At 37.4% G+C, this 19,026-nt stretch overlaps 1 protein-coding gene across 1 annotated transcript in view; it reads left to right on the top strand.

Annotated features, from left to right (window-relative positions):
* Window positions 1-19,026, top strand: part of LOC122789101 (myosin-4-like) — a 148,934-nt gene that overhangs the window by 21,086 nt on the left and 108,822 nt on the right. The window contains exons 6-8 of the mRNA XM_044056301.1: window positions 6,219-6,246; window positions 6,338-6,446; window positions 6,988-7,080. Of these exons, the coding sequence (XP_043912236.1) occupies window positions 6,219-6,246; window positions 6,338-6,446; window positions 6,988-7,080 (230 nt within the window). The remainder of the gene's footprint in view (window positions 1-6,218; window positions 6,247-6,337; window positions 6,447-6,987; window positions 7,081-19,026) is intronic.

Here is a 19,026-nt window from a genome sequence, read left to right as displayed (position 1 = left end):
TAAGCCTTATTGCAATGTTCAGATTTTCTAAACTAATTGCTGAGTACCTTAACTCTCTCCCACAGGTGGGACTTTGTTAATGGCGGTTTATCCTAAACTAGAAGTTAATTCGGAGTTGGGATCCTGTTTGCCCAGTTATTTTGTACTGCTACATTTGGTGGTCTCTCTGAAGAAGCGGAAGATTTCTTCATGGAATAATCTTTAAAATGGTTGATAGAATTAATCCTCTGCAGCGGAATTTTTCTGTGAAAGACAATTTTTATAAGGTGTAGGATGGAAGTTAAATATAATTACTATCCTATCTAAGGAGCGTGGCTACTTTTCATCCCTCTCCCACAAGCTCTTACAATGGACGATCCTGTGTATTAGCTGTACCCTTACACACACACACACACACACACACACACACACACACACACACACACACACACACACACACACACACACACACACACACACACACACACACACACACACACCCCTACCTCTCTGAATTTGTGTCCAATCATTCATTCATTGTTGTTGTGGTCCGCTGTGAAGTCTAAACTCCAATGAGACTGGAATTCAAATTCCACCGCGCAGTCGGAAGATGAAGATGTCTGTCATGTAAGCAATTTCAGCTTCTTCTGCATCATCAGTGCATGCGACAAGAAGCAAAGGGTGTTCTTAAAGTAGAATACCCTTAAAAAAATTTTTTTTTAATTAAATGAAAAGATTTTATTTTTTGTAGACAAGAAAAGGCAGTCGCCGTTTTCTAGACAGGGTCCCTTATTTGTGGACAGTCCGGAGTCAGGTAATGGCTCTAATTATAGCCACAAAGCACACCAGGATTAAAGGCAATAAGGAGGGGAGAGAGAGTGAGTAAAGATGGCATGGGAGAAATGCTTGAGATCGTGTCAGTGGCACAAAACCGGACTTCATGTGTCCGGTTTTTAATAAAATTTGTAACTGGACAATTAGTCTGAAAACCGGACACCTGGCAACCCTACTAGTATGACACCCATTTTTTTCTATGGTGCCGATTACGGTTCCGGTTGCTTTGACAGCTCTGAGTCCTCTAGCGGTTCCTTCCCTGGGGGGTGGGTTCATCAGACCAGAGTGTGACCCCAGTTCGGAGGTTGTCTATCTTGGTTCCGGGCTCCCATCCCTCTTTCCACTGGCCTGCTTTCCAGGTGATGGAGAGGGCAGTCACCTCAGCAGGCTCACAGCTGGTTCCTTCAGTGCCGGAATGCCACATATACATGTCCTCTGGTCCGCAGCTGACACAGTCCACTACCCTGGGACATCAGACACAGGAACCTCAAGATACCCTACCACAGGGCACCCTCTCTTCGGAGTCCTCTTCACATGCCCTCACTGAAGAGCCACCCCGTAAGAAATTGTGCAAGAGGAAGCACGTGAATTCCACTGAGGAATCCCTTACCGAAGATACAGATTACAATGAGGGGGAAGGATCCCCACGGTCACCCCCTGAGGTTGTCTCCTTTGGAGATATACTAGAAATCTTAAAGCAGCAGGGTGACTGGAAGCCCACCAACCCTTCCTCTGAGGAATCTGTATTTTTGTAGGCTTTCTGTGCTTGACCATCTATTTCCTGCTTGAGCCCACCTGCAGATGAACTAGTTCAGCTCATCGTGCAGCTTGCCTAGAAGAATCCTAACACTGTTAAGCCAGTCCCATAGAGACCATACAAAATACTGTCCCCTCCAGAGGATTACCCTCATTGGTCCAAAGGCTTGGCAGTAGACACTATGGTGGTGGCTAAAGCCACTAGAAAAGAACTTGCTGAGGAGAGTCCTGCTTTCCATCCTCCAAGCAGGGAGTCTTGGACGATGGGCAGACTAGGGAAGCAGGTGTATGCCTCATTGACCTTTTCCATACAGTCCTTGAATTACTTGGCACACTTTACTCATTTCCAGAGGGACCTGATCACGGAACTCTTGGGAACCCTAGCAAGAGCTGTGACTGATGAGGTACATGACAAAGTTGCTTCATAGCTTGCCACCCTGGAATCCATATATAATTTGTCCATGTGGTTGTTTTCTCATACTACTGAATGGGTGGCCAGGGCAGCAGGTGCAGGCGTTGTCACGAGATGTTGTGTCTTGATGTGCATATGTGACTTTGTGAACCCTTTTAAGTCTTCCTTTGTCAATGCTCCCATTGACGCTTCCTCTCTTTTCATGCCAAAGGTTAAAGACACATTAGCCAGGTGTGAAAAGGGCTGTAAGACCCTCTCTATTGTGGGCATATGTTTTTCCACCTCCCAACCATCCTACTCTAGGAATCAAAGGAGTGGAATGATGTGGTTCAGAAAATCCCAGGGTTCTTTCCATGACACATGTGGCAAGTCCCCCCCCCCCGGGGCAGAGGTAGAAACTCATCAGGAAGATGCCCTCCCCAAGGCAGAGGATATCCACATGATCAGAGGTCCAGAGATTCTTTCTCTGGGCAGCCCTACCAGTGCTCATGAAGAGCGACCCAACTGCTTGCTTCTGGAAGCAGTTGGGAGACGTTTTTCTCTCCACCACCTAGCCTGGCATTCCATAATGACAGATTTTTGGATGCAGCCAATAATTACCAGAGGTTGTCACATCCCTTTAAATCTTTACTCGAGGCCACAAAGCCAAATCCCCGATGTTCCACCCAGTCAGCAGGATGCAGCAGCACAGGAAATTCAAAAGCTGCTTCTAAAAGGAGTCATCCAAACAGTCCCAGCAGAACAGATAGAACCAGGATTTTACTCAAGGTTCTTTTTAGTGCCAAAAAAGACAGGGGACTAAAGGCAAATTTTGGATCTCAGCATCCTAAACAAGTTGGTCAGACAGACAAAATTCCGGATGGCAATGGTTCAGCCTATCCTCCCGTTTCTGGAGAAAGATGACTGGATGTGCTCGACAGATCTCCAGGATATGTATTATCACATAAAAATGGACAAACACTCCAGGAGATTTCTTTGCTTCCAGCTGGGAGCCAATCACTACCAATTTTGAGCGCTGCCCTCTGGTCTCTCACAGCTCCCAGAGTGTTCACCAAATGTATGGTAGTGGTAACAGCTCACTTGAGACTGCAAGGATTCTGGGTGTTTCTGTATTTAGAAGATTGGCTCCTATCCACCCCCACCAAGCATCTGCTGTTTCTAGCCTTGCATCATACCCTACAGCTGGCAAGATCCTTAGGGATCTGAATAAATGAAGAAAAGTCCAAACTGGTACCTACTCAAAATCTAGAATTCATTGGAGCAACATTCGACACTCAGTCTTGCCTGGTCACCCTCCCACTTCACAGGCTCCAAAACTAAGGTCTCAACTCCAAGTGATACTCTGTCAGGACAAGGTCCCAACTCGTGCAGTCCTTCAACTACTAGGGTCAATGGCAGCAATGATTACTATAGTTCTTCTAGCAAGACTACACAAGAGACTCCTACAATGGCTCCTAGCATCACAGTAGTCCCCTTTAACACATCCTATGTCCTTTCCATTTCACATAAAAAAATTGGTGGATGAAGCCAGGAAAGTAACCATGGAGTCACCCCTTCTCACCCTCTCAGCCCAAAGTCATAGTGACCATGGATGCATCCCTGATGGGGTGGGGGGCATTATCAGGGAAAGACAGTCCAAGGCACTTGGTCCTCCATGGAGGTCAACTTGCATATCAGTGTCCTAGAACTGAAGGTGGTGCTTCTAGCATTGCAAGCATTCCAATCTGTCCTCCCACCAGGGATAATTGCTATCCAGTCGAACAACATGTCAGTCATCTGGTATATCAACAAACAGGGGGGAACCAAATCCTACCCTTTGTGTCGAGAAGCCAGGAGAGTTTGGTAATGGGTTATAACTTCCAACCACTTTCTAATAGCAATGCACATTCCGAGGGATTTCAACATGATTGCAGATAAACTGAGCAGATGCATTCTCCTGCCTCGCAAGTGTTCCCTCAGTCCTGTCATAGTGGCAGAGATCTTCAGTCGCTGGGGTCAGCCTTGTGTGATCTATTCGCATCTTCCACCAACCACAAATGCAGCAGCTATAATTTGCCCTAATCCCTCTCAGGGGGAGTCCCTGAGGGATGCTCTAGTACATGATTGGCCCACAGGACTACTTTATGGCTTTTCTCCTTTTCCTCTGATCCTGCAATTTCTAAAGAAAGCTCTTCAGTTGAGAAGCAAAGTAATCCTCATTGCATCATATTGGCCCCGACAAGTTTGGTTTTCAAGCCTAAACACTAACGGATAAAGACCTGCAGAGCTATGGAATGCTTGTTACAGACAGTTCAGAGACATTCACAGATTAGGCACCTGTGGTAATAAATCTTATTTAGATGGTACAAGACATGGGAACCAAGTTAAGGAGGCGTGTAAAACAGAGTAGAAAATTTACTGAGTTTTGGTATTAAAAGAGATGCTTTCATGACAGAATTCAGTTTAGAGTTCAGAGGTTATAGTTACAGAAGTAGGTACAGTACACTTTAATTCATTTCAGTCCACAGACTACAGAAGTCTGAGTATTCAGTTTGTAGTCTTGTTGCAGAAGTAGCAGTTTAATTCAGCTCATCAGCTCTGCCATTCAAGACAGTTTCAGTTATATGATTTTATGTACCTCAGGTGTAAACATTTTCATATTTTGCTGCTCACTATACATTCTTCATTCACTTTTAATACATAATAAACTAAATTTAACAGACAACCAAAGAACTGTGACTTTAATTTTGAATGTACACAAAAGTGAGTAATTGTGAGATATGGCACTTTTTCAGTACAACTCTGGACAATCAGTTGGTTTAACAATCAGTAACCTGTGCTCACTGTAATATACGTAAATAACGTGGGCTTAGTTATAAACCTGTGTTGTCTGCAGCTAAAACAAGAACGGATTTCATTTGTTTTCTTCATGTCCTTTTTTTTCTGAAGAACCAAACTGTCTGTTTTGTAGAAGGTTCTTAAAGTTCCTGGAATTTTTTTTTTCACAACTCTAGGAGCTTCACCTACATACTCATTCAGAACAGATATGTAGGTAGAGCAAGGGGCAAAAAGATTAGGAGCATGAGCAAGCAGGCCTACTTCTGTCCATCTAACAGAAACATAATGACTGCGTTACTGCTTCACACTGTCTGTGATTAGCTTACTACCCTGTTTCAACATTACAGAAATAATTGACTTACAGTATGTTACATACCAGCAATAATAACACATCAGATGTTGTTGGACATAACTAAAACAGTGCTGGCCTTGGCTATAGTACAATAGTACAAAACAGAGCTGTCAAAAGCCTGCATGATTAGGACTGTATTACTGGACAGAGTCAGACAAAATAATATCACTGGTGTCTCAAGTGATAAGTAATATACATTCTGAGGTTAAAGTATAATGCTGAGTAAGTAGCTGCAAAGGTTGTAACAGAATAGCCCACTATTTGCTTTAATCACTGCATTAAAGGGAGAACTGCTGAATTATCAGCCTTTCTAGTTTGCAGCATTCAAAGACAGCTTCCAGAACCTTATCATCATTTTATCTGCTCAAAGTCTCCTTTCTTTTTATATTTACTTTGTCATTAGACCAGCTTTATTCCCATAAGTGATTCTCATGCGGTATAATGTAAATCACCCTCGTCTGAACTCCAGTGTAGACACTTCAACCCCATCACAGGACTTAATAATTCTGATGGCATTTATATATCAACAAACATTCTGCAATGCATTTCTTGCTGCAAAAGATAACACCGGTGCTTGTACTGATTGATAAATCTATAGATAACTGGCATGAGGAAATCATTCCCTACTGACGATACACTTTCTGATGAATAATTGTGTGAATGCTTAACCATTTCTCAGATTTATTCAAGCATTGATAAGAAAACCTTGCAAATATGGGCAAATGTGACACAGCCCTTGATTAAAGACTAAATACAATTGTTAAAGCATTGCTAGATTTTATCAGTTTAAGTATCAGTGACAACTAACAGAGGAGGTTTCTTCTTGTTACACAGCAAGTGTCCCTGCACATTCCTGTTTAGTGCAGCATATTCACAATATAAAAACTGTAAATAAAGATGATATGCATTTGACTGTGCTGAAAGATTTGTGCAACTCAAAAGTGATATGTTAACAATCGTCCCTCATTCAGGAATTTACAATAAATGAGTTCTTTGTAACTGCTGTTTTATGCAGAAGTACTTTCATTATACAAGCACAGTTCAGTAATTTATTTTTATCTTTGGCAGATCGTGAAAATCAGTCAATCCTAATCACGTAAGAGTTTTCTATTTTTTAAGATACACTATTCAGATATATACAATTTAAACATAAAAATTCGATGGTTTGTTTTCATTTTTGCTTTTAGTGGAGAATCTGGTGCTGGGAAGACTGTAAACACAAAACGTGTCATCCAGTATTTTGCAACAATTGCAGCTCTGGGTGAGAAAAGGAAAGACGTTGAGGGGAAGATAAAAGTAAGTTTTTTTAACTTCTGTATTTGAATCACCAATTATGAGATTTTGCTTGATCAGTTTCAGTGTGATTCTTTAGTTATTATTTTTTTCTCTCAAAATAGTTGATAAGATTCTTTGTCAAAATATATCTTTGAACAGGGGTGTAGAGGTGCTAAGCAAATTCATTCTCACACAATACAGTAGGAATAACTGCAAAAGAAGGAATAAGATTAACATTAGTGGATTTAGAAACATTACTACAATACTTATAGAAACTGGATTTTTATAATCTTTTGAGAATATATGGAAAAAAGGTTTAGACAAGTAAATATAACTAATATGTATTGTATGTCACAGAAAATTAAATCAATTGTGGAGAATTATTATGCATATTGTGAGTAACGAGACAAGAGTCATTGGTAGCTGTGCATGCATGTTTATTTGTGTACAAATTATTCAGAAGAATAACTATGTGGAGCAATACAACAAGAAAAAAAATGAAACCAAAACTTTTGGACTAATGAATATAAATATATATTGGTATTGATATTTTGTGTTTCAGGGAACCCTGGAAGATCAAATCATCCAGGCTAACCCATTGCTGGAAGCATTTGGTAATGCCAAAACGATAAGGAATGACAACTCATCCCGCTTCGTAAGTTCTTGAGTTAAGTGTACCTGCAATGGAAACAAACATCACTGTTTTATTAGCTATTGTTTATTATTGCAGATATTAAGCATGACCTTTTGTGACTATGTATCTTTAAAGTCTCTAAAGTCATTCAGTTATGGACTTTTTATTTTTTTAAGTGTTACACAATGCAAGTGGCTCCTGGGGGGTGATTAGTATCTCTGCCCTCAACCTTTACCAAAATTTACCCATTTTAGGGTCACCGCTACTTAGGATATGCATTATCTTTACAGTTGTAGAGAGGAAAACAGTTCTTAGGTTGTAAGCAGTTACTTTATTTTAAGTTCTCTGAATGAAACATTTTGAATTCAGATCTTGTCCGAGAAGATAGATTAAACAAGCTGTACTAACAGAGCTCATCTTCAAACAGTAGCTTTTCCCCATTTTTTTATAGTTCATAGGTTCATAGGTTCATAGGTTTACACTAGGCTATCTGCCCTAAGGCATTTATAAGCCTAGCCCAAATTTTTGTGGCTTACGCCACCCCTTATATGAAAAAATACTGTGCCCATTAGTTTGTTGTGCCTCTGTCCAGCAGTGACACAGAGATGATTCCCGGGGTAAACCTACGATCTCCCATCCACAGGTCAAGATTTCTCTTGAACAGAGCCAGTGAGGTGCTCTGCCTCACATGGACCGGGATTTTATTCCACAGCATAGGGAGTCTCTGAGTGATAAATCTATCCCTCCAGCACGTCCTGTTTATATCCGTGCTAAGGTTTAAGTTGCTTGCTCTAGTGGTTTTGGTGGATTTGGATTTTTTGAGGTGGAGCAGTGCATGTGACATTCAGTTTTCATATTTGTATATTTTTGTTCAGAACATACTTCCTGCAGCCCTAAGAGCTTTAACGTCCCCTTTCTCAGAGCAGTCTGTTTCATTGTCTTGTGTCACTGTAGTCATGGTGTTTCAAAAGACATGACATATGACAGGATACATGTTACTGCACAGTGACATCACTCTTAATATGAAACAAAGCCCTAGACTGACACCATGATTGTAACTTAGTAAACAAGTATTCTTTATTCTGAATACCTATTGTAAAATACATCAGAAATGAATTATTGATGTAGCAACTTAAACCTGCTGGGTGGTATTGCTATTCCAGTAATCTGTAAAGGGTGTCTCTAAGTGCTTATGCAAATCATGTCTTTCAGGATAACTAAGAAAATATGGAGGCATTCAGGTAAACACATCTCCCTATCACAAAAGCATTACTACATTACTCCTTCCTCTTTATCTATTTTCCTCCTTCTGTACCTCACACCACTTCATATAACTCACATGCATTTCATAATCACTTTCATCACTTCTATCCAATCCCCAATCACAAATATTACTCCAAAATATCTTCTAGCCTCTACTTCACTAATACCTTGCTACTGCTCAAGTCTACAATCTTTTCACGACACAGAACATTCTATATACAACTCTCCTCAAAACACAGTACACTTCTAAATGCAAACTGCTATCAACACATCATTTAGATATTACCACCACTCTACCCCAATGTGGGGACATCCACCCCAACCCCGGACCTAATCCATCTGCCCCTCACCCCCTAAACCTCACAAACCCTTAAAACTCACCACCATTAACCTGCAAAGCATTAAAAACAAGGTTCCAGAATTCCATGCCTGGCTATCCCATTAAAGACCTGATATAATTGCTGTAACTGAGGCATGGCTAAAGCCATACATAAAAGACACCAAATTCCTCCCTCCTGGTTTCTCTTGTTTAAGATCAGACAGACCTCACAAGAACAGGGGAGGAGTTGCACTTCTCTACCCTAACTCTTTTATCATCGTCCCCTACTCAAACCTCTATTCCCCAATTGTCTGCAGATGAACTAATCATAGCACATCTAAAATGAAGAAATTCAAAAGTCTTTGCTTGGTTGTCATATACATCCCACCAGGTAATAATATTCTTATATTATAAGAAATCTTAGCCTGGACCTCAAACAAAATCCATAATGGAACAATAATTCTAGGTGATGTTTAAATAAACTGGCTAGATCACATAACTCCCTCTCCAAATGTATCTAGCAATCTCTATAACTTCACCCAACTTATTACTAGTGTAACTTAGCCCAGGAAAAACAACAACAATGGTTCCTTTTTTGACTGGATTTTGGTATCTGACCCCAACAAAATTTCCTCAGCAGGAACTCTGCCCTGCAATATCAGTGACCATCATCCTGCCTACATAACACACAATGCCTCCACAACTCTACACCAAAATCAATACAGACCCAGCAGAAATCTAGCTAACTTTGACCCAACAACCTTCAACGAAACTCTGAGTAAAATTAATTGCACCATTCTAAAATCTTTACTCCTTGATGAAGGTGTTGAATTTTTCAATTTAACATTCCTAAATATACTCAGTAGAATGGCCTGTCTCCAAAACAAGAGAATAAAAACAAATCATACGATCTGTCTATCTAGAGATACCAAAAAACTCATGACTACCAGAGATAGAACATGGAAAATGGCAGAAAAGTAAATATCCCATCAACCTCTAGTTATTCAAATAGCATCTCAATCAAGTAAAACGTCTAGTCATTAAAGATAAAAGCAATACTACCTCTGTCTCCAAAATGACCGCAACCACAACCCAAAAAAAATTTGGAACTCATTCTCTACTCTACTAAACCCTGGCACCAAGAGTAACCCTTGCCCAAATCCAGACAAAACTGCAGCAGAAATAGCTTCACTTTTCAATTCTTGTTTTATAGAGACTATATCCATGCTTGCCTCCACCTTTTCTCAAACTAGCTACAATAACAACCCAATACCAACTTATTACTCCTCAACAAACTCTTATCCTCAACCTTTCTATTTCTGTCCTATTCCTTCTTCCACTATAACCAAGCTCCTGCTAAAACTCAAACCCAGTAGCACTGCACCAGACAATTTACCCCCCCCCCGAATACCTGTAAATTTCACCCCATCAGTATTCTCATAAACAGATCTATCCAAGAATCCTTCGTACCCTCCATCTGGAAAAAAGCCTACATCATTCCCTTACACAAAGGTGGCAGCAATACAAAAATCTCTAATGTCCGCCCTATAGCCATACTATCGTCCATCTCTAAAATAATGGAAAAATGTATTCAAACCCAATTTATGAATTGTCTACTGCAAAACCAACTCCTTTCTACCACTCAGGATGGCTTTTGACCTGGACACAGCACCATAACTGCTCTCCTATCCTTTTTGAACACTGTTAACCACAATTGCAATGATGGTAAACTTGTCTCTGCACTTTTCCTCAATCTCTCCAAGGTCTTCAACACCATCTCCCATTCTTTCCTTCTCTCTAAGCTCTCACACCTAGGCATGTTTACTCCTGTCCTTGACTGGTTTACCGACTATCTTACAAACAGACAACAATCTACCAAATGGCTACACTCCCTCTCACCTTTTTCCACTACCTCTACCTGAGTTCCCCAAGGATCCATCTTAGGATATCTTCTTTCATCATTTTAATTAATGACTTTCCCTCTGCTCTCACACTTGGCTCTGTAGTTCAATATGCAGATGATTCTACAATTATCTGCTCTGGCACCTCAGAAGCAGAACTTCTGACCATGACCCAAAATGCTTTCTCCGCCACTGAAATCTGGATGACCAACAATCACCTTTCCTTAACCCCAATAAAACCAAACTCCTGCTCTTTATACCCCAAAAAAAAGAACACCACCCTTAATAAATCAGAATTTATCATTTATTCTTCTAACAATGCTGCCATAGAGGTAGTCTCCCATACCAAGCTACTCGCCGCTACTATAGCTGATGACCTAACATTTGAACAACACATCCACAAAAACATTAAAATAAACTCACCAAAATCTATGCACCCTTTATAGACACAAACTCTTTTTAAACTGCTCCACTAGAAAAACACTTTCCCTAACATTTCTCATACCTTCTCTCATCTTTCCTGGTGTACAAAATCAAATAAATAAATAAATAAATAAATAAATAAATAAAGGTGTAAGCAATAGGGGGACAGTTAATACACAGTAAGGGGCATTACACATTGTTCTATTAGTAGGATTTTTAGCTATGAACCTAAAAGAACCATTTACACTTTCCGTAACATTTCTCCTACCTTCTCTCATCTGTGGTGCCCCCATTCTAACAAATATCCAGTCCTGCTTAAAAACTAAGATGGACACCTGCTATAACAAAATTGCTAAGTTTGTGACTAGTGAAAAATATTCTTCCCATCACTGCTGTTCATTGTGATCCCTGAACTGGCTAGAGCTCCCATGACATCTCACATACATACAACTATCTACGACACACAAAATTATCTATAAACCTCTTGAATGCCCAGCCCTGGTCTCCCTTCTGACTCTTTATCAACCAAGCAGGTATCTCATATCTGAAAACCAATCTCTTATCCAAGTAAATAGACCCAAACTTCCTGCAGGTCAGTATCTCTACTGTTTCACTGTAGCTAAACTCTGGAATGCTCACACACCTCTTCTCTGGACCATTAATAGTGCCCCCTTATTCAAAAAGTCTGTACATAATCTCTCTCTTCTCAATGGCTTTGCCCATGCACCATCTACAAATCCTCTGTAACCTGATTTCCTGATCAACCACTTCTATCCTTATACTCATTATTATTCTCCCATCCATGTCACCCTTGAAAAGCACCTTCTACCTCATTCTGCTCTGCATGGCATAAGAGTAATTGTGTAGTTTTTCCCCACTTGGTTTAAGAATATCATATACATTAATTGCATACTCTGTCTGTCTAATATGTACTAAATAATTGTATATGTGTATAGTTTGTCTGTCTTTTCAGTTCAATTCTTTTTACACTGGCTATCTTGCCATGAGTCAAAGTTTCTTTTCATAACTTCTAGCCATATTATTGCAAAATGTTCCAAGTGCATCTCCGGTTTGTTACACTTTGTAAATTTGCTACTCTTTGTAAACAATGTTTAACAAATTTCTATTATCTTGTATTTTGTTTATAGAGTTTTTCTCCCCAGACCTTCACTGAAAATGGACTCATTTCAGCCCAGTGGACTTTCCTGTTGTACAAAATCAAATAAATAAATAAATACACCTGCTGTGCTAAAGGTGTAAGCAATAGGGGGACAGTTAATACACAGTAAGGGGCATTACACATTGTTCTATTAGTAGGATTCATAGCTATGAACCTAAAAGAACCATTTACATACTAAACTTGTAAATGGCCCTGAACTTATGCCAGTAAGCCGCAATTTACCATGAGAATATGGAGTTGTGAGGGGAACAGAAAAAAAGCATATGCACAGCCATACATTTTGAGGAACAATTACTGACTTCTGCATACATGGACAAACTAGAGAAATGACTGTTAGGGGAAATGATTAATTTTGATGTCAGTGAAGTGCTTGTGCGTACATGGACATACTACTGAACAGATCGCTGGGGAAATGCTTAATTTTGGTTCTTGTGCATACATAGACAAACTACGGAAGGGGCCATTGGGAAAATGTATAATTTTGGTGTCAGTGGAGTGCTTGTGCATACTTAGATAAACTAATGAAGGGGTCGTTAGGGTAAATGTTTCATGTTGGTGCCAGTGATATGCTTGTGCTGAAATGGACAAATTACTGAAGGGATTGTTGGGGGAAATGTTTTATTTGGTGTCAGTAAATTGCTTGTGTGTACATGGACAACCTACAGAAGTGATATTTGGGGGCTTATGCAGACATGAGCATACTCCTGAAGGAATCACCTGGAGAAATGTTTCATTTTGGTTCTTGCACATATGTGGACATACTACTGAAAGGGTTCTTGGAGGAAATGCTTCATTTTGGTGCTTGCATATACTTGGACTTACTGCTGAAGTAACCAATGGCAGACTATTTCATTTTGGTGCTTGTGCATACATGTACATAACAATGAAGGGATCACTTCAGGAAATGATTAATTTTTTGGTACTTGTACATACTTGTTCAAACTACTGAAGGGATCACTGGGAGAAATGTCTGATGCTGGTGTCAGAGAAGTGCTTGTGCATACGTGGTCAGAATGCTGAAGTGATCTCTGGGCAAAATAATTTTTTTTTGTCATTTTATTGCTTGTGCATGCTTAGACAAACTACTGATAGGGTTGCTGGGGGAAATAATTTATCTGTATGTCAATGAAATGCTTGTGCATACTTCGGCAAACTAGTGAAGGGTGGCTGGGGACAACTTTGTGAATTGCAACTCAGGTATGAAAGGTGAAGCACAGCTTTTGACAAGGGATGTGTTTAGCATGCAGATATTGGACTATAAATCATACGAACATCTCGTTAGCATACGTCATGTTACAACATTTCTCATTTGCATCTCATTATACTTAAAGCACTTTCCGCGGTGGTGGTGCTGCGGTAGCATTGTCACCTCGCAGTAAGACGCTGTCTGGTTCAATTCTCAGCTAGAGCGTCTTCTGCGTGGAGACATGCGTGAACGGGCGTACCTTCATTGAAGGTTGTGCGTCAAGGCTGGTAACTCGGCACGTAAAACTCAACTACCAATCATTAGCAGACCAGAGTTCTGCTGTGGTGACCCCTAACCGGGAAAAGCCGAAAAGACACAACATACTTAAAACACTTTGCATTAGCATAAATGGCCTCAATGAATCTTGCCTTTGCTATGCTCATTCATAAACATGAGGAATACCCCTATCTCATTTGTGAAAATGACTATGAATACCACTTATCATCGCCACTCCAGTCATGTAGCTTTTGATATCAATGCAGAATAACACTGTTGCATGTGCTGTAGTGATCACATAACATAATAAAGTATCATGGGTTTGAATTTATAACTTAAAAGTCAAATATTCTGACATCATCATGGGACAGAACCTCCAATATCTCTATATAGTTATCTGGAACAGTTCAAAAGTAAACATGTATTTAGCACTTTCATTCCTCAATAACAGAATTTATACATGCCTACTTTACTTAAATACAAAATCACAGTCATGTGCCCCATTTATCCAACAAATTAATACACACACACACACACACATATATATATATATATATATATATATATATATATATATATATATATATATACACACACATATATATATATATATATATATATATATATATATACATATTTACAAAAGAATAACTATCTAAAAATATAAAATAAACTGTATAAATATATGACTCATCTATATTTTAAAAAGCCTTTAATATTGACAGAACCATTTAATCCTGGAAATTTATCTGCTTGTAATTTCAGTTGCCAAAGTGTTTGTCTTTGTTCAAAATTATTTTTGTAATCACCTTCCCTCTTATCTGGGAAATGTTCTAATATAAAATTGATAAGGGTGACCATGGGGCAGCTGTTTCCCCCTGCTTTGCTAATTTGGTAATAGGATGGTGTGATTTTTATTTTCTCACTAAAATACATGTTTTTCACTAAAATCAAATTTTATGTTAAGTTTATTGATGATCTCTTTTCTATATGGAGTGGATTGTATGATGCATATTTATCTTTTATAAATTCCCTCAATAATTCTAGCATATATTTGGAATTTTTGGTGGGGAATAGGTAATATGATAATTTTTTGAATGTCACTATAATGAGGGATATGAATAATCATTCTTTTTAGTAACATTTTTAAATAAGGAGCTATTGTGAATTCTTATCTATTGTACAATAGCAATCTTCCTTCTTTCATTAAAAATAATATAGATAAAGGACAATTTATCCTTTTATCTAGGTTGACAATAGATTATCAAGTTTTCAAACAGGGGGGTTCAGTTCATTAATTATCTATTCAGTGAATGTAGTTATAAGGATAATTTATTATCTGAAACAGTTGAATTTGTCACCAAATATATAGTTGAAAAATATCCACCCATTTTATTGAAATTTTGGACTAAAATGTAAAGCAAAACTACCAATAGATTTACTAAGGGCTTTTGTAAGGAAATGTCTGTTGATGTTTTATGTACTTTTAATATTTAAAGGAAAATTGGAAAATTATTAGAAGTAATAATAAATTATATGATGTAGTAGGTAATCACCTTATTGTGGTGTATTAAAAGTGAATACCACAAAAATATTTTACGATGTGATAGCACTGTTATTCCCCCTGACTTAATCAATAAGGATGTAGGAATGCATAACCGTTGTTGTGGAAAAATGTATTTTCATTCTTCAGGACAAATTCTTTATACTAGCACAGAATAATCAACTTATCTATGCCAAATATCATTATACATGTGACACCAATGGCATTATACACACACACACACACACATATAGAAATATTTTATATATATGTATATATATATATATATATATATATATATATATATATATATATATATTGCTGTATGAGAGTATTGTGAAGCCTTTCATGTGGTTATGACTTCCAGATTATTCAAAAATGCATTTATGAACATATAAATGATACAGAAATTGGTAATAAAAATAATGCATTAGTCAATCATCAAAAATATTTTCTGGATCATAAAAAGTGTAATTTTTTATATTAGAACATGTTTTCCAGGATATGAAGGAAGATAATTATAAAAGTATAATTGAACAAAGAGAAACACTTTCACATTTGAAAGTACAAGCAGATTGATTTCCAGGACTAAATTGTTCTGTCAATATTAAATGCTTTTTAAACTACAGACAAGATTCTTATACTTCTCTGTTTTTTTTTTATTTTAGATTTTTGTATTCGGATATTTATTGATTTTTTTTTTTGTAATTATATGTATGTATGTATTGGCATTAATTTATTGGATAAGTGGGACATGTGGCCGTGATTTTATATTTAAGTAAAGTGGGGCATGTATATAGTATTCTGAAGAAATTCTATTATTGAGGGACAAAAGCTGTAAATAAATATTTATTCTTGGTCAATCTGGTGCCTTTCTTTGTTCATTTATGTTTCAGCACCAGATATTTTGGCTGTCAGTTTCTTTTGATGTTTGTTCTCTTAGCCAGTATCCTTTTTGTTTTGTGTGTTTTATGCCATGTGTTATTTTGCTTGATGATTGTCAGCATGGATAATTTGGAGGAAACTATGCTCCATTTACCTACAAGTTGAACTGCAGCCATATTGGAGGCTATGCTAGGAATCCATGCTTCTATTTTGGATCTTTCACAATGTGTCTCTAACACAGAGAATTCTGCTGATTTATTTGGAGCCTAGTCTCACAGGACCTAAATTTTACTTTGAAGCCTGCAGAAGTTCCTAATACATCACTAAATGGTCAATATTAATGGCATTCCAGGTAATTCCAAATCAATGGAACATATTTATTCAGCCATTACAGCTTCTGGACTTAATAATTTTTTATTGATTTCTACAAATCCGTTTTCTGAATCTACTTCTTCTAATACTGTTGAAAATAATGTATTAGAGATTTTTTATGAATCTCTACGTGACTTCAAGAAGAAGTTAAAGAGATATAAGACTTTATTCTATGATAATTTTTACTTAGAACACTGCATTAAATGAATAGAGATCCAAAGGGTCTCAGGTTGTACAAATGGTATTGCAATGGAATATTTAGTACTTTGGGAGTATAAACAGTTGTTCAATCCATGTGGAATATAACGCATGACAATTTTAATCAACCACAGCAAAGGAATGATGCATAATTTAAATGAAGTGTTGCATGATTTTAAATAAATGAATGCATGACATGAACATTTTCAGTAAAAAGATCAGTGATTATGAAGCTGTTTTTAGTGCTGTTGAACATGAAACAAAAATCATTATTTCATGTAAGCAAAATAAAATTCAGTGAGATATGTTGGCGTATCAAAATAATATGGCTTATCCTTCCCCCTAAATGGATTTGATTACAATAACACCAATAGGCTTGCTTCTGCTGCTTTGGGAAATTTTTTTTTTAGTTGAAGCACAACAGTTTCCTCCTATGAGATGCACTGCATGGATAGTAGAGAAGAAAACTGGAGAATCAGAGTTCAACAGAAACATGTCTAAACATCAAAATAAACAAGATTTACCGTTGGCCTCTTTTTACACCAGACCAAATATGAACATATTTGTGAAAGGAAGAAGAACAGAAAGAGGTTGCAGGGGGATGTAACATCAGTGAATACCTATATGGATTTTAACATTAAGTATTTTAATCTGATTGGTATTGTTTTTTTTCAGCATCTCAGTTTCATGTTTTTGGACAGCGTTTTTCTTTTCTACCTACTAGGCATGCCAATTTATCACACACTTTAGTGGAATTAGATTGTATGTTAGCAAGTTAAATCTTGATTTTTTTTTATTGCATAATGTGGATTTGGATGTTAATGATTTACACAAGTCATTCACCTTCAGTCCTTCACCAAATACTACTTTGTTAATGTTTCAGGAAGTCTGTAAGCAGGAAATACACTCTGCCTTTAAGACTATAGCCTCTCATCCTAAATATATTTTGTCTGTTGAAGAAAAAGACACTTTAGATTCCCTATGTAAAATGAACCACCTTAGATTTATGGAGGCAGATAAGAGGGGGGGGGGCTTACTGATCATGCATCAAGCTGATTATATTAATACAATTGACACTATTCTTTAGAATCCTACATAATATCATGAAGTGGCTTTATATGGTATTAGTAATGGTTACAAATATATATTAATACCATTGACACTATTCTTCAGAATCCTACAGAATATCATGAAGTGGTTTTATATGGTATTAGTAATGGTTACAAATATATAAACATTAACCTGTTGGATATATTTTCTCAGGTATATTTATCACAATGTAAATTTTATTTTTTTTAGTATTATGGAACGTAAAAATGTATGCTAGAAAGACAGATATATGTCCCAAATGCTGGCCATCCTATGGAAGAAGCTTCCCATCCATGTGGAGCAGACTTTGTCTATTACTCAGTTTAAGGGCAACCTAGATCAGTGGAGTGGGACTAGGAACTTTACACTGGACCTGGCACCCATGTCCCTTATGGGCAGAGGTAGCTTATAAATGCCGGCTCTCAATATCTCATTCAGATACAGGCCACCATTTTTCTTTCTGGAAACTTTGGCTGGGCTTAGAAAGGCCGTCAGGTCATTAGACTAGTAATCTATGAATCTATAAAAATAAGTATCTTATTCTGTCTTCTTAATATACATAAAGACAGTTTTAAACATCCCTTTAGGACTATTATTTTAACACATGGTTACATTACAGATAACACTTCCATTTATTTGGATAGTATTTTTATTCCACTTGTACAAGACTTGCACTCTTTTATACAGGCTTCTTGGGATTATTTTAGATAAACTGGCCACATATGCTTTTGATAGAACAGAAACTATGATGTTTACTGTGGATATTAAATACTTATATACTTCTGCTCCTAAAGAAGATGGTATTAAATTTTACAACTATTTTTGGTCAAATTTACAAATTGTTCCAATACGAAGATTAACAATTTATGTTTATTAATGGAACCTGTCTTGGACCATAATTATTTTATTTTTGATTCTGTTTATTATCAACAAATCAAAGGGGTGCTCCCTCCTTTGCAAATTTGCTAATGGTATGGTGGAACTATTATTTTCTCACCAAAACCACTTTTTTACTAAAATAAAAGTTATGCTAGGTTTGCTGATGATCTGTTCCTTATATAGAGTAGATTGTATGATGAATGTTTATCTTTCATTAATTCTCTCAATTATTCTGCCATATTTTAGGAATTTTATGGTGGAGGATATAGGTAACATGATTAATTTTTTGATGGTACTATAATAACGAATATGAATAATCATTCTTTTTCTAACAAGATTTATAGAAAGGAAACTAATGTGAAATTTTTATTGTACAATAGTAACCATACTTCTTCCATTAAAAATAATCTAGCTAAGGGACAATTTATCTGTTTATCTAGATTGATGACAGAT

This window comes from Protopterus annectens, chromosome 14.part0, assembly GCF_019279795.1.
Source record: "Protopterus annectens isolate FY-2018-M chromosome 14.part0, PAN1.0, whole genome shotgun sequence".
NCBI classification, from domain to species: Eukaryota; Metazoa; Chordata; order Ceratodontiformes; family Protopteridae; genus Protopterus; species Protopterus annectens.
This window is presented reverse-complemented; position numbering and strand designations above follow the sequence as displayed.